At 40.6% G+C, this 26,364-nt stretch overlaps 2 protein-coding genes and 1 long non-coding RNA gene across 14 annotated transcripts in view; 2 read left to right on the forward strand and 1 right to left on the reverse strand.

Moving 5' to 3' along the window:
- The first annotated feature begins 1,713 nt into the window (after positions 1-1,713).
- On the forward strand, positions 1,714-3,891 carry LOC122538509 (syntaxin-17). Of its 2 annotated transcripts, XM_043672663.1 has the most exons (6): positions 1,714-1,886; positions 1,975-2,116; positions 2,178-2,373; positions 2,453-2,664; positions 2,740-2,956; positions 3,017-3,891. In XM_043672663.1, exons 2-6 carry the CDS (start codon positions 1,985-1,987, stop codon positions 3,163-3,165), a joined length of 906 nt encoding a protein of 301 aa, XP_043528598.1. In that variant the 5' UTR covers positions 1,714-1,886; positions 1,975-1,984; the 3' UTR covers positions 3,166-3,891. The 2 variants fall into 2 exon arrangements, with proteins under 2 accessions (XP_043528598.1, XP_043528597.1); XM_043672662.1 differs by having other exon boundaries at positions 1,714-2,116.
- Positions 3,892-5,454: 1,563 nt separating this feature from the next.
- The window catches only part of LOC122538508 (puratrophin-1), a 109,781-nt gene continuing 88,871 nt past the window's right edge, over positions 5,455-26,364 (reverse strand). For 5 of the 11 annotated variants that reach the window (XM_043672658.1, XM_043672660.1, XM_043672661.1 and 2 more), the window contains 10 exons: positions 9,994-10,441; positions 9,295-9,547; positions 8,901-8,976; positions 8,628-8,801; positions 8,141-8,512; positions 7,820-7,963; positions 7,512-7,725; positions 7,309-7,425; positions 7,014-7,220; positions 5,455-6,923 (listed from right to left, as the gene is read on the reverse strand). In XM_043672658.1, coding sequence (XP_043528593.1) covers positions 6,697-6,923; positions 7,014-7,220; positions 7,309-7,425; positions 7,512-7,725; positions 7,820-7,963; positions 8,141-8,512; positions 8,628-8,801; positions 8,901-8,976; positions 9,295-9,547; positions 9,994-10,441 — 2,232 coding nt within the window. In that variant the 3' untranslated portion in view covers positions 5,455-6,696. Of the gene's footprint in view, positions 6,924-7,013; positions 7,221-7,308; positions 7,426-7,511; positions 7,726-7,819; positions 7,964-8,029; positions 8,068-8,140; positions 8,513-8,627; positions 8,802-8,900; positions 8,977-9,294; positions 9,548-9,993; positions 10,442-26,364 lie in introns of those variants that run through there. The other 6 variants (XM_043672659.1, XM_043672653.1, XM_043672652.1 and 3 more) reach the window with 5 other exon arrangements.
- Positions 9,525-26,364, forward strand: part of LOC122538510 — a 51,408-nt gene continuing 34,568 nt past the window's right edge. The window contains exon 1 of the long non-coding RNA XR_006308860.1: positions 9,525-9,595. This is a non-coding gene — a long non-coding RNA (uncharacterized LOC122538510). The remainder of the gene's footprint in view (positions 9,596-26,364) is intronic.

The following is a 26,364-nucleotide window of genomic DNA, read 5'->3' on the forward strand; positions in this document are numbered from 1 at the left end:
GTAACTAATATTTTCATTGATTAATTGAAATGAAACGATCTAGATTCTGATATCTACTGAAATTAAAATTACAGTGGATCAGCTGTACTTGGATACGAGAGACTTTTTTTTTGTCGAAGTTTCCCAAATAGTACAAAAATCACGAATGGTTGTTTCGAGAATAACGAAAAGGATATTGATCGCACACGTTAATTCATTTTGCGATACGTTCGTACCTTTCGCTTTCACCGAACCAGTAGCTAGTTAGAGGCCTGTACCAGTCTGATTGCAGACGAGCACGTTGCATTCTAATGGGCAATATCTTCTTATCCCGCCGCATACAGAAAGCAAAGCTTCGTAGCGGACGTTCATTTTTCCTCCCCTGTTTTATCTTCTTTCGCCTCTCGTACCCGAGCTAATTGTCTTATTGGGCAGGAAGGGGGATCGAAACTGTTGTATACCTCGTGAGAAACAACAGTCAAGAAGTTAAGTTTTCCACGAAGACAAGTGGAATAGAGGAACAGAGTGTAACAAAAATAAAGGAAACGAAATTTGAAAGTACAAAAATACGCAGAATGTGTGTAATGCAGGCAAAAATATATAAATTAAATCGAAGTCATCGTAACAATAAAATCTTTTACAAGCTCGACTAGTTAACCGCGCGGCGAAATGATAAAATTTTCATGAAACTCTTCGTTGTCGCGGAAACCGAACTTTGCGCGACATCAAAGACACGAAACGTTCATCTATCCGTTCAGTGACAAAAGCTCAAGGGACAGAATGTGAAGATAGTCCATGGTAATTTGAATACCGTTTTCAAATAAGAGGTCACCAGAAACCAGGACAAAATGGTTCCCTCCGCTCGGTATATATGACGTATGGTGGTTAATGGAAGCTCACAGGGTGGCGGCTGTGGAAAAACGAGGGAACGGGGAAAGAGAGCAACGAGGGGATGGATAGAACGGAGATGGACGGTGGGATGGCGAAGGGACGAAAGAGAAGACTCGATTACACGTCACCGGCAGCCCAGAGCCTATTTGGTCGCAATCGGTTTTTCATTACCGAAAGCTTCATCGGCTTTATACCGAATTGTATATTCGGCGAGCCCTCGTGAAACTCATCAAGATCGTACGTCCTTTTGGAACAGCTTTTCGCGACTTTCTGGCTGGCGCTGGACGAGTAGCTATTGTTTAATCCCGATAGAATTCGAATTCGAGACGCATCGAAATCTTCGGTACAAAAATTCGATGATCGTTCGAAGAAAAAAAAAATCTGTAGATGGAAATGTTACAATCTGCATCTCTTTTCTTTTTTTTTTTTTTCGTATCAAATATGTACATATTGTTTTGAGAAAAGTTCAAATATTATCTAATAAAAAGAAAACATTGCGAAAAATATAATAAATAAATAAAATTGAAACATATTTTAAGACTTTTATTATTAATGAATTTTATGTGTGTAGCCACTGGTATTACGTAAATAAATAAGCTCAAAATGTAAATAATGACTTAATCGAAGTTGCAAATAAATAAATAAATAAATCTCAATTTGAAATAAATAAATTGAAAATAAACCCTAGTAATTTACAAAACTGGTTTTCAATATTTGGACAAATATTTTTTGAATAAAAAAAAACAATATGTATGCTGCCATCTATTCCTGATTATACGAACTATTGTAGACTAATTGTTCAAAGAAAGCAGCAGAGATGGCAGTGAAATTATCACAACGATTGCAAGCGTAGTAAGTGACGAAATATGTAATCAGCTGATTGGTCTTTTGTTTTTTGTGTTCTACGTACTACAGAAATAAATTAGTCGTGCAAGAAACTATTTTAACATCTAATATAAATACTTGGTATCACATTGGAGAAGAAGTTATTAATACATATTTTACAGTAGCTCCTAGTAAGTGATCAAAGACATTCTCAAATTATAACCATGTTTTGAGAGAAAAACACTGGTATACGTGACAGATTGAATTTTTAAACAATAGATACAAAAATATGTCGTCCTCGCCAGAGAATGTTGCGATAAAGCAGCCTATTAGGCGCTTAGAAATTCAAATTAATAACTTCAACGTGGCTATACCACATCATGTTGATTTGTTAAAACGACACAAAAGTAACATTCAAAAAGTAAGTATTAAATTACGTTACTTATTAGATGGTAGATGTTTGCATAATTTCACTGTTATAGTATCAAGCACAACACGAGTGGGAAAAGATGCGCAGGGAACACATGAATGTATCAAGAATTATAAAACAACTTAAAGAATTATTGTATCAAATGGATAGTTTAAGAGCTCACGTTCTCGACTCTGACATTAATCAGTTCGATAAATTGACTGGGAACGCCCGTGAAAGTATCATGAATGCAATCAGAGAATATATGGGTAAAATAAAATTATGTTTTGTATCACTTACATTAGCTGAGGCGATGGTACGATGACTTGCATCTGTATGTGTTTGCAGAACTGCAACTAAATTTGCCCATGTCACAGCCAGAATCACCCATAGAAGAAAATCAACCCAAAGATCATCCACTTGACGATAAATATATCCAGCTTCAGAAAGAACAGCAGGAACTGCAGCATCAGGAAGCATGTCTGCATGCTTGGAACACCTTGCAAGGAGATATACATCAACTTCATCAGTTATTTGTTGATTTTAATAAAATTGTTGATGTAAATTTTTTAATTTATTTAGATTCATTATTTTGTGGCTGTATCATAATTTTATACCACAATCTTTTTTTTTAGGACCAGAAGGAGCTAGTCAGTATGGCAGAAGAAAATGTAGAGTTAACAAATGTAAATGTAACAGAAGGTGAAAAATTCCTTCAAAAAGCTGTTAGGTACAAAGTTGCTATGTACCCTTTAGCAGGAGCTGTAATTGGAACTTGTATCGGTGGACCGGTTGGTTTATTAGCTGGATTAAAAGTTGGTGGGCTAACTGCACTAGGTTGTGGTATTTTAGGTAAGTTGTAATATCTATAATACTGAGTGCACTGTTATAGATACATTACTCTTTGAACAGGATTTACTGGAGCATCTATATTGAAGAAAAAAGAACTAGAAATGCAAAAATCGAGATCTTCAGAGGAATACAGTTTAACTGAACAAAAGACTGTGCAGAAATCAAGGTCTCTGCCTGAAAATTTGAAAGATTCAAAAAAGGAATTGTGACACATGCCAAAATGTGATACTAATGATAAAAATAAGAAGAAAAATGCCTGCAGTGTTGTCTAAACCCAAAGCACTGATAATAATGCAACGTGTGTGTTGAACTTTATGTGTGTTTGAAATCTGCTTTTATTTCTATTCTGTACGTGAAATAAGAATTTCTAGGCTAGATATTTCCATAAAAATGAGTTGTGATTTATAACAAATTTTTTTAATTATACATAGAACGTGACAGACTTATTAAGTTATGTGTTTTTAGCATGTAAGAAAAATATTAAATTTTCTGCTGGGACCAAATTTTATTGAAAATTAGAATGGTCCTTGACAAAAGATTCTCCATCGCTTGAAAAATAAATCTTTTTATACAGTTGTACGAAATAATGACATGTGTATGAACATTACATATAGACTGTTCTCAATGATGATATTAACCAAACTCAAAATGATATTAGGTTACGTTATTACAAATATTACATCGAGAACATATACAATTGATTACTTTCTCAGTGAAATGTACTTACAATAATATAAAAATAGTGCGTAGTTTGTATTACAACAAAATCGATGTAATGGAGCACTCGCGACGTGTCTTTTATATATGCTTCTTACATATACCGTGTTCAGAAAAAATGTTACAAATGTCTGGCATGCGCGAAAACCGAGAGCCTATTCTTGCTTGTAAATAATGTTTGCAAATAAACTATTTAATACCACCAACGAACACCGAAACCGAATTTGTGATAAAGATTTGACTACGTGACCACGCGTAACGGAACGTCTCGATCTACCGCGCGTCGATCGTTTGAACTACCGTTGCGTATCGATCGATATATACTCGATACAATATGGTGCGATTTCACGCGGAAGTTTCCTTGTTTACACACATGTACGCTGGTTTGTGAAGTGAACGCATTGTGAAATGAGCAATTGCTCTTGAAATATCTACTGTATTTACATATTTGAAAGCAAGATAGATATGGGATGACGAGATGAAAATTAAAGGTTTTAACTTCGCTACAAAAGGCACCCAATACAGTATATTTAGCAAGTAATAAAATACATCGGTGTTAGACACAGTACAATACTGAAATAATCATGTTATTAATTGTAAATATATAATATATACATTTCGTTATAATGATGCGGGTACTTAAATCTACAGACTAAAATGATCTACTTAAAAAAATATTAATAAATATCTACGAGCGTGTACAATTAAGTGACTATCGGTGTATCTTAAGGTACCGTGTTATATCCCTTGTTATCGTCATTTAACTCGACATCCCAGATTCAAAAGCAACACCAAACAAAGAACTGTGGAGAAAATAGAGCATGATTTACTTTCGTCTCGCTTAGTCTCACTTTCGAAGAGCGGGATGCTCAGCCGGATGCACCGAATTCATATGGCATGCTCATGGTTACTCAACCTCGATCCATCGAACGTTCGATAAATTTCGATTCTTGAAAATGAATCACGTGTGTGTATGGATATGATACATAACTAAAAGTATGACTCGCAAACGAAAGTAAACGATACCGGGGAGAGTGCATCAGACTGTGTTCGGGACATTAATTTTTTTTCAGAACGAACTATCATCTACGGTTACGTTTTCTAAATACCTTAAATTTCTTCGATCGACCCCAGAATACGAACTTAACGAAATTTTGGTCACTGACCATAAGGTATCATTGAAAATACCTTGGCAGACCTTGGCAATAACAATGGCTTGATCGACTGACTCGCTTGGAAGCGGTGTAACAATACAGAATTATATAACGGGATAATTGCTGATTGCTACGTGGTTTTTCTTTCTTCGCTAGCTGAACGAGTGACTATAGTGGTCGGAACCGATACAGGTAATTGCGTGTTCTCGATTGAACTTTTTTGATAGAACATGACGCAGTTACAGCATGACTATTCAGTTACAGCACAACGAAATTTTATACTGCGGCGATATACGAATTCCACTTTGTGCCACAAGCATCAGTCAATGAACCATAATCGAACCTGAACAGTTGGAACGCTAAGCTTCTCGGATTGGCATGAAAAGTGCATGGAGCGTCTTCGGTAAAGCTTAACCTAAAAAGCTTTCCTAAAAACGTCCATACGGTGATTCGCGAGAAACGCTTAAAAGTAAGTTGTTTCTTCTTTTTGTAAATAGAAAAAAAAATACACACACACATAGAAAGAAAGAGAAAGAAAAAGAAAAAGAGAGATGATAGAATTTGGCTTTCGTGTACAGGCCAGAGTTAGGTTTACATCTACAGGTGATAAAAGGTTTTACAAATGACTGACATAAAAAGAATATAATATTATATATATTTAATATATAATCTGGAAATAATATTTAGACTATCGATTATATTACTTGCGGCTATATCGTATAAACCTTTAATATTACATTATATTACAAAGTGGTATGTATGTGTGCGCATTGTTTTGACATTCCTGAAGGGATGCGTTCAGCTGTGGTCGAAAACGCATTCGACAAGGAAATCAACAATGATCTGGGCAGCTAATGGAATACCTGAAGAGAAGATGAAACGAGAACCAGCCTCCAGGTGTTTCATTAAAAAGAAAAAGTAAAGAAAGAAAAAGAAAAAAAAAACCATAATCTTCGCATTCTCGATCTGCGACGTTACTTAACATTTCGTAGTAAGCGCGAACACAACGTGGACATGGAATATCGATATTTATTCACTACGTATATATAAATAAAGTTTAAAAGTACCATAGACGAACGGTTGGTAAATTCAAAATAATATTCTCAGTCGCTGATTGATCAGGAATGCCAATGTTAATGAGAGTTAATGGCAACCGGTGCATGCTGTTTACGATACTGCAGCACAATGTGAAGCATGCAGCCATACACATATAGATTCTGTCGGAACACATCTGTATCTGTGATCGTTCTCTTGAGCACGTTGGTGGATTCGAGGAGATAGTATAAGAAAATACACGTCGCCGTTACTTCTGAAAAATCAATGGTTTATAAAATTCAGACGTGACAACTATATATGCGATCGCCTAGATTTAATGAAATTCGAAGCGTATCAAAAGATAAATTCACTTGAAAGTTGAGCTCTTTGTCCGGGACATAAGGTGTGTCGTGAGTGTTTCGTGTGTATCTGCGTATGTGTATGTGTGCCTCTTTGCGAACTCGGCCACACAGAACAGAATTCGCTTGAAATATTTTGCAATGAACGCTCGTTACGGAACTCACGTGATAAGCGTAATGCAGCGATCTATTGGACTGTTTGTTTACAGTGTTGTTACATGTCGTCTCATAGTTCGCGGTCATTCATCGAACTACGATTGCCCAAGAAAAATACGCGCTCTAGTACTCTCTATTCAGTTACACGTATGTACGTACGTGGTAGTTGCCACTTTCCAATGAAAAACTTTATGTAATTCGAGTGAGTCACACGGTATTCACTATAAGACAACTTGCAAGTGAATCGACAACACGTATATATATATATAATATATACTCTTTTATATCAGAGCCGTGCCGGCCTTTTCAGGGGTGGCACTTATAAATTAATGGACATGTCTTGGTCGTAAGGAGTGAGATTCGTGTCGGACGAAGAAGCCGAGGTAACTGTTGCTGTCGCGGTTGCGCTGGTCGGTGATTGAAGAGGCGTCGATGTCGTTGGTAGATGGGACGTTGGACTTTCCAGAGTCGAGTTCCAGTGACTTCTCTCAGTTCCATCGCCACCATCATCCGAGACGATCGAGATATCGGCTATTATGCCGCTTTCTGCAATTCCATCGATATAACAATAATACAGACACGAATCATATGGAAATGCAAACAAAACATACGCGTAAAACACAATTATACACGTACCAACACTGCACTGACTGTTGAGCGTGGTACTACGATGATGAGGTCGAGGACTTGTATCCAAGCCGAGATTCAGCGTTGTCGGAGGGCCGCTACTTCCACCGCTACTCGATGACGAACTCACGGAAATTACACTGTGCGGCCTCCTGCTACAGCGTCCCGAGTCCTCTGACATTGATACTGCTATCGAGTTTCTAAATCTAGGTGCTGCTTCATGGCAAGCAATGAAATTAGTAACTTTATAGGTCAGACTCTCGTTTAAAATCATATCGTTGAAAATAATCGATCGTACACTTACTTTTCGAGAGTTGAGCTACACTGATAGAACGATCATTGATCTGATCCGCGCTAGGCCTAATGTCCAAACAAGGTTTATTTCCGATGCCCATACTCGACATCTCCGCCAGGCGCACTTCTATCGTCAGAAAAGGCGATATTCTCGTTATGTCGACCAGCCGGCAAACACGACTGCAGAAAGCTATATTTCAAAACGCGGCATACCTCTGTTTCGCAGCGCCTGCTTCCATAAAAGGTTGCTCAGTTCCTCCGTCCAGGCTTTCTTAATGTCCTCGCTTGCACACTGCAACGTGTACGTGTCGCCTGGCTTCCTCTTGCGGAACCAAATCTCGAACTTCGTAGGTGAGTCTGCGATCACGGCGGTCAACCCGATGTCCGTCGTTTTGATGCTGTGCTTGTAAATGTAGATATCGAGATTCTGAAGAAAGCAAACGACGCGTCGTTTATGTACAACGAGGCAGCTCAATGAGAAAACTACATACACAAAAAAACGGATGAAGTAGCTGCCTCACCTTCCTATCGGGGAATCTCCTCGCTTTGCTGAATAGGATAAGATCTTCGAACAGGAAAACTTGTCGCAGGCACTTCTTCCCTTTACCCTGCCATACCAAAAATTCGTTTTGACGAAGCAGCCTACCCTGTTCCTTCACGTTCACCTACAATTTACACAAATCTTATCGTCTATAGAATCCCGTCACTATGACAAAGAACGCATTACATACACTTTCCATTGCCACTGTTGACACGACTGTCTCTTCTACTACATCATTATTAGTTAGTTTACGATACTCGCGTCGCTAGAATAGTATTTTATTTTAAATACGTGGACGTACGTCGCAATCTCGAAGGGAGTCCATCGCCAGCAGGTCGTTTCCGTGACGTAGTTGGAATCGTACCATCTGCTCGGCCGCCCTCAAGTCCGCCTCCCCCTCGACCATCGGCTTCATGCCATCGTCCTTCTCGTCCTTTTCGTCTTTGCCGGACATTTGTTCCGAGAGATCGGTGCCCGCCTTCACCAGTTGCTGCAGCAACAACGCGTACTTTCCCATTCGTTGAACCGGCTTCAGTAGATAGCTGGCGAGGTCCATCTTGTCACCGAGCTCGAGCTGTTTCTGCTTGAAGAACGCGGTGCCATACTCGGCCATCAGGGAATCCGAGTTCGGTTTGTTCTTGTTGTACAGCGCATAAAGGTAGAATTTCTTTTCCTGAACGTAAATATGCAGCGAAAGTGGCGGTCAGAAGAAGATGAGTTTAAGAGAAGAATCTAAGATAAAAGACTTGGAAAAAGAGAGAGAGAGAGAAAAAAAATGTGGGACTCACGTGTCTGAGGAAGCATTGTCCCACATTCATCGGCGACTGCTCGCACTGTTCCAGTTCCCGTAGGAAATGCTGACTGTGAAACTCGTATATCTTCTCGACGTTACCAAAGATCACGTTGCGCTGTCCTCTGAGTGCCTGAGGAATATCCTCCCGCACCAGCTCCGGGATATAATTCTTTGATAAGAAACAATGATTTGCGTTAAAAACGCGCAAGATCGGCGAAATTCAATACGACGCATAAGCCAGACGATACGAAGCGAAGCCAAACGTTACCTCTATTATGTACTCGAGGGACTTCACGTAGTCTCGTTCAGTCTGTATCATTTCCCTCATTATAAGCAGTATTGTTCTGCAAGGTGAAATTCCTCGTTAACCACGTTGCCGCGCACATAACAATTCCGCATAATCGCACGATAGAATTATTATAGATAAGCATTGTTAGCAAAGCTGAGCCGAGGAACACGGAAGAGGAATCGAAAACGTAACGTGAAATTCTCCTCTCATCTCTCACGCGGCATCTCAAACTCAGGCTTTATGTTCCTGGTGAAAAGTTCTTTAGCAGATTGTTAATCAGCCTTTGTAGTAACAACCATGCTAATTATACGAAACTGACGAGATAGTAAAGAAAGATATTACTTCGAAATGGAACACAATTTTCATTACGTACTTTTTCGCCTTCATTCCAGGAGCAATGCTGGCTGCTCTGTGAAGGTGCGAGTTCACCGGTGGCTTGACCAGCCGTCGTGGAGCAGGGCTTCGGGGTGGCGTTCGCGGCGGAGAGCAATCGAGTAGCTGTTCGGCGCTCTCTCGAAGCTCCGCGATATTGTCCAGTACCGGGCGACCGCCGCTTCCTGCCGATCCTACGCTCTCCATGGGACAAGCGTACGACGCGCTGCTGTCGCTGTCATCCCACGAAGTTCCTGGAACAATAGCCGCACATTGCGATAGAAACAGTTCCAAGCAACGGGGTAAGTGAGAATGAATCTTGAAATATTTTCAGCTTGTACTCCTTTCGGCTTTATCTCGACCTGCAATTTTCATATCGTGTTCGACGCGTTAAACGAGGACGAGGTTATATAAATTATACATGGATATTCATACGTGTAATTAGTTTTTATCAATTTCAAGCCTTAAAACACCGCGAGTATACCGCGAATGACAGATCATTTTGAATTATCTAAATGAGAATATTCTGCGTCTAACAAAAACAACTCTATGTAGACCGTTGTGTACAATAGCAAGCAGTACGCGAGTATGATAGATGATAAAGACCAAACAAAATGAAACAATTTTATGTAGACCGTTGTGTACAATAGCAAGCAGTATGCGAGTATGATAGATGATAAAGACCAGGAGGTTCACGTACTCTTCGTCAAACTGTCCTCCCAAGAGGTGGCAGACTCCGACGCTGCGAAGGATCTCCTTCTGGCAGGGCTGCCAGGTGCGGAAGTGGTCCTCGCCATCTCGAGCGCCTCCGCGCACTTGTTCCTAGCGATGCGGCATTGTTCCAGAAGGATCTCGTTACCGAGCTTCTCGGCGAGCGCCATCATTTCCGTAAAATGCTCGGGAGGCAAGGGTGGCCTGGCCATGAGGAACTGCTGGGCTCCCCGTTCGCCAGCGAGGCGAGCCTCCTGGGCCCACTCGTACGCCCGGTCTTGAAGCAGGCAACATCTCGACGTGTCTTCGAGATACTCGCGCCTGTCCTCTAGTCGGGAACCGAATCCTCGAAGGTGATGCTTCAAGGATCTCGCGAGTTCACGAAGTCCGCTCGCACTCGCCGCCTCGGCAAGGTCGCTCCCCTTGTCAAGATGTCTCTGCAACACAACGTCAGAATTCCATGATACGTCACTGTTATTCGCCAATTGTCGTGTAAAGAAAGTCGGCAGCGCAATAAAATTCACATTAAAGTACACGAAAATAAAACAGACACAAAGGATCCTCAGACCTTCTAGGACCTGCGAAATCCCTAGAAAAAATGAAGATTATAAATGACACTTGCAAGTAAAGACGAGAATCAATTGGATTTCATGCGAGCTATCGAACGAACTGCAGCGCTTTTGAACAAACGTCAAATTGTACAAGTGTATAATTGTATAATTGTATACATATATTCTTTACAGTCGGTAATCAATTCGGAAATGATTTAGTAATTTTTTTAAGTATTTCTTTGCTCGTTGAATTTATAAAGGTTAGAGTTACACATGGATTATATTAAAAGTAATCATATACACCAAGTGTATTCTACATATATGCGTTAAACGGCATATACACTACACGACTATGAGAAGATTGATTACTATAAAACAAAGAGATGAAGCAAACAGTCACATGATCCACGCTGTTTGTGGGTTTCTCTCGGATGTAATGCCCCCAGAACTGTGTTTGTTCAGATTTGCCATGAATACAATATCGCGTGTGTAAACAGACGAAAGTATTTCATCGGTCTGGTCGTAACGAAAGGGAACAATAAAGACCCTACTTCTTCGGTGGAAACGATATCCTGTTCTGGGCGAATCGAACTGGAACTCCCGCGGTGTACTAGGGAACCATGCCTAATGGCGGGACTATAAATCGACATATGGGGAAAGGAACGCAGCGATGAGCGAGGGAGCTCGTGCTCTTCGCAACAGGACATTGTCTATTTGTGCACGGAGGCGAATGGGAGACTGTTTACACAAAACATCCTGCGCTTCATCTGTAGGGTATCGTCCATCTATGGCGAGCCATTCGATCGTGAGAAACGACTCAACGAATAACTCGAAATCTATAACAGACAACGCCAGTTTAAAATTGAAAAATCCAAAGACGTTCACATTTTATAAATTTACAACTTTGATTTTGTACGAGAAACAAATCTGGTTCGAGTTGTCGATTTTCAATAGGTGCATGCATCTCGCTGGGACAACTACCGGTATCCCTTTCCACGCCTGTAATATGTAGCGGCAACCGTGGAAGCGTGAAATCCCTTCGGACATGGATCGGTAACATCCTGGAACAAGGACGATCTCGATGGAGTGGCCGTGACGAAAATGCATCAAGCCTCACGGTACACGAAACGGATCAGATACGGTCAGATTATAAACTAGATAGATGGCTTGTGCAACCGTTCGGCTTGTAATATAAATTCACACCTGCGATCTTGTCGATCCAATACATATATATCTTCGAGTTCGTTCAGCCATAAATGCCCTAATTTCCTAAACGAATGGATACTTTGTGCTTGTTCGTGATTTGGATTACCCAACGAACTCCAATCTACGGGATGTGTAGGGTTCGCCAGGCCAATTTCGCAAAGTTTCGGAAAGCTGGAGGGATCGCCGGAGCTAAAGGATATTTAGAAAATTGAATCCGAGCGTCGTGAAATTGTTCCGTTCCCGTTGGTAGGAACACGCTTGATCAAAGTTTCTACGTTTCGCGCTTTACGGTCGGCTGAAAGCGATCGTTGCCACTGAAGGACTCTGAAGCTAGGGGAAGAGATACTTTGTCCCCGCCTCTTGTATTCCCTCTTTCTTCTTGGACACGTGGCCAAATCCCTTAGGGTCTTTAAGCCATCGGGAATGCTTCTCTCTGCTGTTGGAACAGAGGTCCGCGACACGTGCAGCGGTGCACGTTAACGAAGGATATGTTGAGGATATCGTTGAAGTTTCGTTTGCAGTTAACGAACATCGTTAACAGACGCTGGTATAAAATTACCCGTTTCAACGATATCGATACAACGGGTGAACGTATAATTTGTTACGTATCGGTAAAAAGTAAAAATTCAGCGATCGCGTGTCAGATTAATTAATAACCGTATTCGGGAATTTCTACGAAAATCCGCAAAGATTGCAAGTATGCCTGACGAAACATTATTTGCTCGCAAAACAATCGAATCACGAGTCAATTATGTAAGCGAGCATTATTCTACGAGCTCAATGTGACTACGTAACGATTCAAAGTTTGATAACACTTCGAAGTGCATTCATATTAGAATTCTTTATTCTTTATTCTGTTGGGAATTTTGTCTAGTTACGTTATTTCAATAGGCCCACAAGTTATGTCCATACGGAATGATTCTTATATAACTACTGGTATAGATAATCCATAGCGAAGAATAAATTTTAAATCATCATTCGTCGTACGTAAAGCTTCGATATGTGATCAGTCGTTAATCAAAGTTAATGCCACTTCGCGTAATCAGAACGCTTGACAAAGTTTCACTTAGGATATTGAACTTTTTGCGTACCGCTCGACCGGTTACGAATGGCTTGGACGGTGCATGAAATATTACCAAGGGAGGCTGGCAAGATCTCTTCGTCGCGTTTAATCAACAGAATCATCCCGATGCGGGGCGTGTTCCCTCGCGGCTCAGTCTGTCATTTTTTTAGGCTGATCGTTGACTCGGATTCGAAATGGAGTAGAAATTTGCCCGCATCCTTGCGCAATCAAGTGGCCCGCATTCGGCGATACGAAAGCGCGCGGAGTACGCGCACGATCGAGAATATTATCGAACGTCCCCGTTATAGAAATCATTTCGCGTTAGCATGGTGTAAGAAACGCCGTGAAAGTAAGGTATGCGCGTGCATACCTTACTTCGCCGCATTTCCATATTCATAAGCGTGTTACGGGCCTGTATTGGTCTATTAACGTTTAATTAATCTATTGAAGACACGATAACTTGCTGCTCGAATTGTCTCGATCCTCTCGATAACGTAGAATTTCTCCAACTCCGAAATGAATCTATTAGCAGGATTGTTGAAATTTTATTCTTGCGACGCAACAGCGTATTTAGGATACATTTTTATTGACTGCAATTGTTGAATGAAAGACAGCTTTAGTAGTTCTGACGAAACTCTACCCGAGATTCTTACAGTTTTCATCAAAGACTTTTACAGTCTATGATTCGAAAGATTGTAAGAGTCTATTATTTTGCTATACTGCTTCTAGCGAATCCGCTAAGATAAAAGCTAATTAATAAAAATCGAATAGCATTAGCTACCAGTATCGTAATAATTACCCTCAACGAAGGAAATCACCGTGCAGACGTAACACGGGCGCACAAGATTTCGCAATTGATACGCATTAACTTTCTCGTTCCCAGTTGTTTCTACTCCCACAGTAAAAGGAGCATAATCGAATATTATCATTAGCCACGGTTCTTGCTCGCCGCGCAAAGCTCACAGTTCTGTCCATTGAACAAACATATATCTACCGCATTATGTAACGAAACGGCAACGGTCCATCGTCTGGACGCGTATTTGGAACAGGCTGATGCACGGCGGCCTGCAATTACGAGCCCGTCCATCGATCGTCATCGGTGGATCGTGACGCGACAAATATCCACGATGTCCGTTGCGCAACGTATCGGTGGACGCAACAGGAAAATCTCTCGGTGAACACCGGTTCGCGGCTGGTTATTATGGCGGAATATAGAAAGGCGCCTCTCGCCGTGCATAATTGCCGGAGCGTGAAAGCAGATTAGCTAAAAACGTGACCGGCCGCGTGCGCAGGAGAGCGGTGGCGATCGAAACGGTGAACCGTGCTCGCCCATTAATCGATACGTAATCGATGATTAACGCGATAAATCGTCAATTAACGCGGCCCGTTCTGGTGTACACACGACGACTCTCCTCTGCGAGAGAAGCAGGACGATGTCTCTGCAATAGGATTATACTTTCTAATCGGATTGCTAGATATTCCCGTGCGTGTGTTCGAATGTTAGTTTCGCGGTCTGTAATGAGATTCGATTGAGAACGCGCGATTGGGATTTACAGTAGCGCGTCCACGCGAAACGTTTTACGCGAGAAGAATACGCCGTTTGTTCTCGACAGAGAAATTGCATCTACGGTCGTTTATATCCTGAGGTTTAATATCGCTGGGTAATTGCTCCAAGTGTTCGAACATGGATCTTCATTCGTTGAGTTTTTCATTTTTCCATCACGCGAATCGAATGCTTATTGGCACGAAGAGTAGATTTCTGCAGAATTTTCAATTACCGCGAGGAATATGTAAATATCTGAAACAACGTTAGAGTAAGATAACCGAAGCACGTAGCGACTTCCGTAATTCCAGAATTACCGCATCGATGCATGCGTTTATGGAAACAATATGATTACGAAGAGGCTGGTTCAGAAAGCAGGCTATTTACATAACTTGTAGAGAAGGCTTTTAGCAATCGAAAGATCGATGTTTTGTACCTACACTGGGAAGTCATAACTTTCAGCGATCTCGACTACAGCGAGATAGCGAACCACCGTATATAAATTATTTCCTTCATAAGAACGATGCATCAGGAGGTACACAAATCTTCCGTCGACTTTCAAACGCTATCAAACGCTCCTAATCGTCGCGTTCTAGACACGGTCCGTTCATCATCGACGTGCGTTGGACACGTTTCCGCGTTTACTGACTTTCTTGCACCGCCGGGACAGAGTCGTTCTACCGGTAGCCGCGTGGCTTTTCAGATTGCCAACAAACGAACCGGACGTTTTACCGCGCGGAGAGATGCGCGTCATCTCAGGTCTGGTTCCAAACGGTTTTCCTAGTTGAACAGACCCGTTGGATCACGAAAAACGAGCTTCCATCGGCGCATGATACCAAAGGCGCCACTGCGACCGGGGTTGTTGACCATCGTGGAATTTCATGCAAGAAAGTGCCACTTACCGGTCCCGCGAAAGCCGCCTGCGATCGGAATTTCGAGTCGACGAAGCTGCAACCTCTTCGTTCGTTTGCACCTTTTTCAGCCGTGAGTGTTTGTCAAACGCGAATTATTTCAGTGCGGGCGTTTCATCATTTTGTGCTTTTATTTCTTCGACCGTGAATGGAAAATTTTCTAAACGTTTTATCTATCAATTTCTTCTTGAAAGGGATCGTAGTATTTATCATATATCATAAAGTGAGTTAATTATAAAAATGAAGCTCTTAACACTAAACGCACTTTATATATATATATATATATATATATATATATATATCTATTCCTACTGCATTCGTCTTTTTACGAAAGGAATCCGGGTCAGTTTGATACAGGAAACAATGCGCAAAATAATTTTCGGATAATAAGGAAAAAGATTAAATTTTTCACTTTTTTAAAACAAAAGTTAAATGAATGAAAGAAGGCAGAATTTCAAATCTCGTTTGGCCGAGCGTTGATTTAATGTTAATTGTTCATTAAAATTGAACAGTTATTCCACGCGGTTTGCCTTATTTATTTTACAAGCAATTTATCTGAAAACGAAGATCTAGTTTTTGGAGTGTGACTGACTATTTTTCAATCAATGAGTCAAATGTGAGCTTTTCTTCTCTATTTTCATTCTTAAACGCAACATTAATGATTTATGTCGTTTAGAATTGTTGGTAAATAGACATTATTCGCTTAGATATCCTAGGTGGTTTACCCTTTCGTTTTACGAGCGTATCATTAAAATGTTTACGAGTGCAAACAGACGTGAAAGCGAAGATATTCTGGTCAAGGTATTCGCGTAAGTCTAAGAGGCCATTCTTTGCACCTGCAGCGAGAAATTTCTACGAGAGTGGAATTTTCTACAGAACTCACTCGGTTACGTTCGAATCGGTAGGAAGTGAAACGTCCAGCGTGGCTAAACGACAATTTATTCGTTACTTCGACGACAACTGTTTCCTTTTGGCATTGAAACTCTTAATGCACTTGACTCTGGCAGATTCTGCGTCTTCCTCTCTGTTCAACACACGTTTTATGCGCGAAGCTACGAAATCAGAATTCTTCAAAAATCTATTTTTAGAAGAGAAATTTCTAAGTTCTCCTGTATCTTTTTCAAATACTAACAGACCAACTAACAAAAGCAGATAAGATCGCTATCGAAAGATCTACACAGCTTATGTCACAACGGAGGAACAAACAATGATCTCTGAAGCCACTTATAATCCCAAGAACGTCAAAGGTTCTCTAATTGTAAGTCACCTCGAAACAGACAGCGCTTTGTCGTCTATCATTGGAGATCTATCCCTTCAAACGAAAGCGATCGCGACACACCGTATTGTTTCCATCGTCTCGGTGGATGGCTAGAAGTTTCTCAACTCGTGGCAGACAGAATCCCGACGACGCAGCCTTCCCGGTAACAAATCACCTCGATAACTTTCTCCTATCGCGATTCTATTGCACGTTACCGAAACGTTCGACTGAAAATTCCACGCGACGTCGTTGCACATGCGCCAAGTTCCGCCATTGTTTCAAAATTTTGCCAAGTATTACCATTTACCGTGTCTTGTCATTACACTGTCGCCTCTCAGATAGTGAAAATACGTGTCTACGTAAGTACTTGTTGTGATTTATGAAGTTTAAGATAAAATTGGCGGAGATTTAATCTTCTGTAGTTGGGAATATTAATATTTTCCAGTTTCTGTTATTTTATCGGTATTATTATTTATTTAGTAATTTGTATTATTATTTATTTAGTAATCTACTGTAATCTTCTGTAGTTGGGAATATTAATATTTTCCAATTTCTGTTATTTTATCGGTATTATTATTTAATACATATTTTGTTTATTTGAGCAGTATCATTTCTTTTTATTTTACTTTCATTGCATCAATCCAATGATACACAGAGTCAAGATACGTGAAGTAATTTTAAATAAGTTGAATTAGCATTCCAAATCAAATTTCAAATGCTTCAAAAAACATTAGAACAGGAAACAACGCGAGCGAGTCACTTCGACACATGCAAAACTATCATTAATCAAGTCGACAGTCTACTCTCCTCTCAATTTTCATTAATCTAGAAATATTTGACTGGCCATTCTAGAAATATTTGACTATTCGTCCGAATTTCTATTTCAATTTCATCCACGTAGCGGCTGAAATCCTGAATAAATTAATTATCAGCGGAACGAGTAAAAGTGACATGCAGAGACGGTCGGGTAGCGGTGAAAACCTCATGCCCCCGAGGTACGAAGTTTCCTTCGAGGTCGGAGGCCGAAGAAATTCCACCGATCAGGAGAATTATTACACGAAGCTGGCCGCGTTAGAGAGAACGTGGTGGTCGGCGTCGTTGAAAGTAGCCGTTTCACCAGTTGGCTCGATCGAGCGCTCCGAGGAAGGAATCTCGCGAAATCGTGCTCGCGTGAGTTTTTGCAACTGGCGGCGCGCGAGTGCCGCGTTATTTGCTTCGACTGAATTAGGTTCACCGTGAACGGAAATCGTCGAAAGTGAGAGTGCGTTGCTCTTTCGCCGATCGTTTCTTTTGCCCTTGAGATCCCGCGAGGATCGCCGAAGCGCGATCATCGTGTTCATTAAGATCTACGCCGGACATAAATCTCCGCGGCGAGGCTGTGAAAGTGACGTGAAATTTCTACCGGTCGAGGTCAATGATGCTTCTTTTCATGACTTATAGGTTTTCTAAGCCGATTCTACGGATAAGGAGCTTGTCCGTTGGGACAACAAGTTTCGTCGCTCGTTACTTTCTTGCCAGTGTCGCTGAAACGTTGGAGGATGTTGCTCATCGATATCGAAGAAAGCCATTCTGTTTTCTAAAGTATTCTACTACATATGTACGTTGAAGTTCTAAGTTTCGTGCGTTTTTATCGTTTCGATTACAGTGAACGCCGGTCAAGGACCAAACGCACGGAGAAGGGATCAAGGCGAATAAAATCCGAGCAGGCAAATAACTCGTCGATCGATCGCGTACCATGTAATTTGTTTCATCTGAGTTTATTAGAACAGAGGCGCGGCATCGTTGCGCCAACATAGAGGATCGTTAAGGGGATTCTACGATCTGGATCGCACACTTGGCCATTTACGATCTAGATATATATACTGATCAAGAAAGCGTTGCGGTTTAGTTACTCGATACACTTCGCGATATCTTGTATCAACAATTTGTCGATAATTCAGCTAGTTTAAAGCTCGTAATACGAGCAATTCTCGTTTGAAATGACATCCGACATCGTTCGTTACCTTCGATAAAATCACGCAGATTATCGTGAAAAATACCAATTATTTTGATCACTCTGTTTGCTCCTATACGCACTTCCAATGTGTTCTAATAGAAAGTTAAAACTGCGTGAATTGAACGTAGAACGTCGTCAACGAGCTTTCGTGTAATTTACGACCGTTTCAAAGGAGAAACATGAGAAGCGAAGCAGCGAACGATCTCGTGGTCGCACGTTTGACTCTTGGCTATTTCCCCACGCATTCAACATGCCCTTGCACCTTTATTCTTCGTGCGTGACATGCTTTTACTCTACAGAACACTTGGATGAACCGCAGTGTAGTTGTACTGGCTTTGTGGTTCTGCGGTTCTTCCCGTACCTTCGAAGAAAAGGTAACGACGAACCAACAGATTCAAATTAAATTCGCACGAATTACCAAACAATTAATTTATTCGCGTACTATTAGCGTACTATTAGTTGGCCAAAGAGTAACTGCGATTTTTTCGTTGGTTTTTTTCTTTGTAAACGAAAGACAAATTTTTCATGAAAAACAAAAGCATCGTGATTTCGCGTTCAAAGAAGTTCTTATCTTTTTTTGAGAGAAAAATGTTTCGATATCCTCATTAATAAACATTCTGACAATAATTTAATATTTAATCGTTACATATCTTTAGAAATATATTGTAAGAATATAATAAGCGTACCCATAAGTAATATTTTTTGTTACTGTACAAAGTTTTATTTTATTTAATACAGTTTTAATCTATAACATAATCTTCATCGTTATAGACAAACTGTTTATTTCCTTTTTGTAAAATGAAGGTGATTTTGAGGTAAAAAAAATTTAAATTCAAATATAAATTTGAAAAAAGACGACATTGCATACGGACACCCCTAATATTACAATATTGTAAAATTTATTACATGTTATTATAAGATTTTTTTATAACGTTATAAGAAATAAGAAATCACGTACAAAAATCGTGCAAGTTCCACGCGATTGCTACCAGCAGATGATCACTAGCAATTTTTGATCGCGCCATAAATGGTTTCGTACGTCGATCGCAACGATATTCTGGAAAAAGCAAGCTTTCTTTCGATCGGAAGATTTTCGATCCACTTCAGTCGAACGACCTCCGGGCACCTTTCCAACTTTCTACGTGCAAGATTAAACTCTAATCATTTCTCACCGATCATTGTCAGAGGCAGGTTTCTTTTCCAATCGTCGTAAAGGAACGTTCGTTTGCCAGATAAAAACGCGTGCAAAGCAAAACGACGAGGGACTTTCAACGAGCCCGTGAAATATTTGTCATTCACGACGCAACGGACGCGGCTACAAAACGCACAAACCGTCACGCATAAAAGGAACCCAGCATCTGTCGTTCCCATTGGTTGGCCGCGCTCACTCAGCTATCGAACGGCCCGGAAAATCTGTTCTTTCTTCGGTGTGAAAGTCTACAGCTGCTTAGTTAATCCTGCACGCTCCACGGGCCTGCCAACCTCCTTCGTCGATGTTACGAACTTCCTTTTAATTGCACACACTTATCGCGCCCAATCGTCAACCCGCTCTACCCTTTTACGTCCGCTGCTCGAGATACGGTTTCATACCGCGGAGAGATTTTTTTCTGTTGCCGATACGATTATTTTCTGTGGCTTCATTAGTCGAGAGCAACGTTCACGTTGCGCAAGAATACAATCGAGAAAACTCTTGATCAAGTGATTCTGACCTTTCAATGTTTCTAGAATTATCACTGACAGTTCAATTTGAAATAATTGAGCCGTTGTTTTTGAAAGTGGTATAAGTCGGTTTATTCATATTCGTTGATATGTTTGAGGACTTGCGTTTGAGCCAGTTAAAAAATATTGGCAAACGTTAATAAACCTCCGGGTAATTTTTAAAACTCTAAGCTTGTTAAATTTTATTAATAGTAATTGATAAAATTGTTGAAGAAAATAAACGATTTTTTTTAGCTATAAATGGACTTATACTACTTAAAAAAAAAGGCTCAATTATTTCAGCGTAAATAAGATAGTTTCAGTTGCACTTGTAAAAATACGAGTTTACGTGATTCGTAGTCTACTGTGACGCGAGTATAAGTAATAATATTTCAACGAGAATAAAAAAGAAAGGTCAGAACACAGTAATCTTAGCAATTTGGGCTGAAATTACGGTGACGGGGCTCGCCTTTCACTCGCGCGCCGGAACATATGGGCGAATTTAAAGGCTTTTGTCGCCTTAATCGACATTAGCTCTCCCCTTTCGTTTAATTTCCGCGGGCCACACGGCCAGCCATGGTGGCATCAAAGGCCCGCTTGGTGCACCCCCATGAAAGGACCGGCCCACGGAAATCAGATTCGAGCGTAGACCACTCGAGTTCCATCGACGTTAATGGTCAGCCGATTGTCGACGCACCTGGAGCCCGTCGAACGCCCGTATCTCGATCAGATCGAACAACGCAACGTTTCATAGAATAATCGCTCGAGCTTGAACGCACCTCAGAGCCCAGGTAATAAAGGGTACTTCTCTGCTAATTAGCGGAAACAATCGGTTACACGATGGTGAAACTTGCGATTGTTTCGTCGGTTTCGACGCCGATGTTGAGTTTGGTTTCCGTTGGTTTCTTTCTCCATAGAAATCGCACCCCTTGAGATTGTTCTCCTTGAAGCGAAGGCTGCTGGTCTATTTTGTTTCCTACAGGCTGAGAACAAGTTACCTAAAAAGTTCAGACACGAAATTGAAGCTCGAAGCTTTGCAATTATCGCGTAATGTATCCCGTTCGATTGTTTCTGAACGAAGGTAATTATTAACGTTACTATTGCAACAAGTTTCTACGGAGAAATTTCCAATTGTCCCATTGTATGTCTGCGTCCAACTTTCTTCGACAGAGTCATACTCCAACGTGTCGAAAGTTATCCGCAGCGTTTTCAGCGATATCCAAGAATTCGCTGGTAAATATCAATCTTGAACATAAGGCGACGTTAATCACGGCTACCATTCTCGAAAGTATCCTCGCCTCTGAAATGTCACAACGTCCCGAGAAACTCGTCTCCTCTCGAGAAACGTTTCGTCACCCCGTGCCAAAATAAGCGATCCATCAATCAGAGCAACAATTAGCCCGCCGTGGTGTATCTCGTTGTAATTTCACAATCGGCGATGCAATCGAGGCTCTGAAATTGCACGGTGACAAGAATTCCGCGTTCCCTCGTGGAAAAGGCGCGGGGACACGCGACTGGTTGGCTACTCGATTGCGCAAATCGCAATCGAAAGGAACGCCAACCGGCGACGCTAATGTCCGCGCTTCGACTCCCGGTAATTTGCAGGCTCCACTTTGTTCTCCCATAAATAAATCATATTTTCATCCAGAACTCTTCTGAGATACTCGGTCGACGTATTAATCGCGCAAATTCTCCCTGCGCGAATAGGATCTCGTTTCCATAGAGTCTACGAAACAAATAGTGCAAGAGCAGTCTGCTGCTCCAGTTTCGATCGTGCACGACTTCGACAGTTCTCTTCTGATACATTCACGTGTTATTTATATAATAAAATGTGTTATATTATAATGTCTTATATATTATTATATAATATTATTATATCATAATATAATGTATTATATAATATTATAATATTACTATATTATTATTATATTATTACAATATAATAATTATTATAGTATTATTATATAATATATATAATTGTCGGTCGCGCGACTTCGACACAATTCTCTCCTGATACATTCACATGTTATTTATATAATAAAATGTGTTATATTATAATGTATTATATATTATTATATATATATTATTGTCTACAATTATAATATTATTATATCATAATATAATGTATTATATAATATTATAATATTACTATATTATTATTATATTATTACAATATAATTATTATAGTATTATTATATAATATATATAATTGTCGGTCGCGCGACTTCGACACAATTCTCTCCTTATACGTTCACGTGTTATTTATATAATAAAATACGTATTATATTATAATGTACTATGTATATCATTATGTATAATATTGTTATTTTAATAATAATAAAATATAATATTTATATAATAAAATACGTATTAAAAAGGTTACCATTCTCGACGTGGAAACTTTGTGAGTGGAAATCGAGTGGGAATTGGAAAACGGAGCAGTTTGGAAATCGCTAACGCAAGCTTTGCACCAGTTCGTTTCTTAATACTTCCTCTCGTTCGAGGATCGATTAAATCTTGTTTCCGAAACGAGCACTCGCACAATTTTTGCGAAATGGAAAACGTTGAACGCAGGAAGTTTCGACTTCGACCAACCGCAACTACCTGTTAACTTCTCCACGAAAAGTTACAGAAAATTACTCTCGAGCGCAAGTTTCTTTTCTTCTCTGATTGAGAAGTAGACTGTTCGTTAAGCAGTCACGCGAATTACCTGTGTAATTCGTACGTTTCAGATACTGTGTTCTCGAAGGATCGCGATTCGTTTCTCCGACGCTGATCAGGACTACAATGTAATTAAACGTAAACAGGGTTTACGTAACACTGGCGTAGCCGCTCCGCGAAGAAGGTAGCTCGCTTCGGACTCGTTGGCTAACGGCTCGCTGGTTCTCCCATTGGGAAAAATTGCGAATCGATTTCGCCTGTCGAGTTCGCCGGTACGAACGATTCCGCGTGTGCTTGACAAACAAACAAGAGTGCAATCATTCATGGAGACGTATCGTTGTTCCATTTCCATTCGTGTATCATCGCGTAACTGTACGTGTCTACATATATCGTGAATTCTAACCACTATACCGCGCGAATAATCACTCCGGACGTTGCACTAATTGCCATTAATTACCGCATTGAACGTTCATCAAACGCGGTTCTCGAGATACATGAGCCGTGCCGTTCGCTCCGTTTCATCAATTTCCTTGCGCATCTCGGCAACAATATCGGCAAAACGCTTCGAACAGTCTTTCGACACATCACCAACGAAACTAGCCGTAACGACGCGTTTTGGTCTCCTTTGGATTTTCAGATTTTTCACGAATCGTTGTGTCACTCGACTTCGCGGTGAAAAATTATTTTACGACACGACGAAAGTTCCTCGCAGGTTTGGCTGATTCATACGTGTCACAAAGAATGCTTTGACTGATTCATACGTGCCACAATTAATGTAATTCACGTAAGAGACATCGTGGAAATCAGATTACCGCGACGAGTTGATTGAAAAGTGAAACTACCGAAATCAATGGGAGAGCGGACGCGTGCAGAAACGTAACACGCGTGTTCGTGTTGTTTCTACAAAACACGAGAAATAATAGGATGCCAGGCGATGTTACGTGCCTCCTCCTTACGCTTCGATAACGTGGCGTTAAATTATATTTCACGCTTCGCCGTTTCCTCGTTTGCTCCGACGTGAAGTCGTACTGCGACTCTTCCTTGAGAATCGTGTCATCGCCGTTTACCGAAAGCCACGTTCATCACGGTCGACAGAGCATGCCACTCTACATTCATTTCTCCTCCGCGACTGTATTTTCCTTTTCGAGTTATAAATCCCCTCCGATGAAATTTTTTACGCGATACCAGCGTGCACGTCGTGAATACGCGATCGATGATAGACCAGATCGAGCTCTCTGATCGTTTGAACGCGGATGATTCGACGCGAAAAAACGATCGAATGATAGATGACAGCGTATCGATGATCCCCGTCACGGTTCGATCATCACCCGTTGGGTAATTCGACTCACTCCATGCGAAATATCGAAACGTGTTAACCTCTTGCGCTAGTAACTGGTTCACGGACCATAACGAGTGACCAAACCGTACATGTACGTTAATTCGTCTTCTTTTTGAATTCATCGGTATATCACCTGCTATGGATAGAAATTCCTAATAAATTCATTATTTGTTTTGCCTGGGTTATATTTTAATATGAATTAATATATTAATAAATATATATTATATATATTATAATAAATTGATACACTTAAAACTGAGAAAATATTGCAATTTTGGGATCAAATATTCTCGTCGTGCGTAGCACGTCATTCCAGCGCAAGCTTATATATTCTTATTTTGCAGTTAGTCCTATAGATATAGACGTAATGAACCTCAAATGAGGTTTGCAAAGCTTAAATAAAAAAAGGATTGTTTTGCCATTTGCCTGTTCACTTGCCACCTCGTTACACGGTCGTGTATGAACGACCATAGAGGCGTGACGCGCGGGATGATCAACGTTGTTTTCACATGCAAATCCGCAGTATTTATCGAGTTCGCGGAAGTTTCCTTTTGCGTGGTCCGCAGCTACGCGCGTGGCGTTTGCGGTTTACAGCCGTTTATTTTCGCGGAAATTTACAGAAAGCGAAGCAGAGTTCTCACGTGGAGAGAGGCGTCTGAGATTTATACTTAAAACGAGGACAAAATAAACTATGAACGGCTTGACTTATTACTATCCGCGAGTATCCCCCGTGTTTGGTTACTCCTTGTTTATCGCTGCTGCTTCGCATAGAAAGCCAATCTTTCCGCTCGAATTTCCAGCCCACGGTGCTTTGAACGTGCAATACCTGAATTGCCTCTCGTAACGTGAAGGAATCATTACCATCGGTTGCATTAGCATCGAATTTGGAATTTCCGGGCAGCCACGGAATCACGATTTCTTTGCACGAAACAAGCATCTCGCGATGAATTAACCCTCGCGTTCAACGTTTCTCGCCCGAGGTCATACAAATCCATGTAATTTCATCAACTACGTTCATTAGCTGCAGGATCAATAGAAAAAAGGGTTCGTAACTTCTAGGGTGAACATGAAGAAAAAGTCCTAACAAATGTTCTTCGCTTCGAGAGCTATCGTGCTGTATGTAAGTAGTGGTTTACCTTATAATTTCTTCTTTCTCTGATTACAGAAGGTTTCTACGCGCCCTTCTGCCATTTCTATGCATGCTTGACACTTTCGTATTAAAGAATTACGTACTCTTTCAAAGATTCCCCGGACGTGTTCCAACTTTTTCACAAGCATTTTGTATTTTTTGATGTAGTTCGTCTGTGTCGTTGACAGCTGTGTCATTGTCACTTTTACTGCACCGTATTAGCTTTGCAATTGTTCACTGATATGCCTGTTCACTGAATGCTATGCCTCGTAACAAGATAATTATACATAATAATGATAAATGTAGACAGCAAAAAGATGGAAAAATAATTCAGTATTTACATACGGTATGATTGATCTCGAAGCGACAAACTAGCTTCAACCGAAACAAAAAATTGTTTCTAATTTCAAAACCATAAACTGTTCAACCCATGTTTATTAAAACTTCTTTTCATGTTTCGGCGAGTGCTACCTACTCCAGAAATTACGAACCCTTTTTTCTACTCTGTATGTAAAAACCCATATATATATTCTCGGAAACTCGTCTGACGTGCTCGTCTAAATCCTCTAACAATAAGTAAACTCTCTTACGATATTTCTAGTAGGAAAACTTTAAAACCATTAACTGTTCAACCCATGTTTATTAAAACTTTTTTTCATGTTTCGGCGAGTGCTACCTACCCTAGAAGTTACGAACCCTTTTTTCTACTCACTCTGCATGTAAAAACCCATATATATTCTCGGAAACTCGTCTGACGTGCTCGTCTAAATCCTCTGACAATAAATAAATTCTCTTGCGATATTTCTAGTAGGGAAACGTCGATTGGAATAGCCAGAATGCGCAGCGTAAATTCTCAGAATGCAGAGGAACGCAGAGGAATCGGTGGCGCGATGGCCGCGTTAAAAAATTTGTTTACAACGGCACGAAGCACCGACGGGTGCGTCGTTAGACTGCTAATCTTGACCCAGCCTACCTTTGCCTTCTTGGCTTTAACGGTATTCGAAA

Source organism: Frieseomelitta varia, unplaced genomic scaffold, assembly GCF_011392965.1.
Source record: "Frieseomelitta varia isolate USP_RPSP 00005682 unplaced genomic scaffold, Fvar_1.2 scaffold_165, whole genome shotgun sequence".
NCBI lineage: Eukaryota > Metazoa > Arthropoda > Insecta > Hymenoptera > Apidae > Frieseomelitta > Frieseomelitta varia.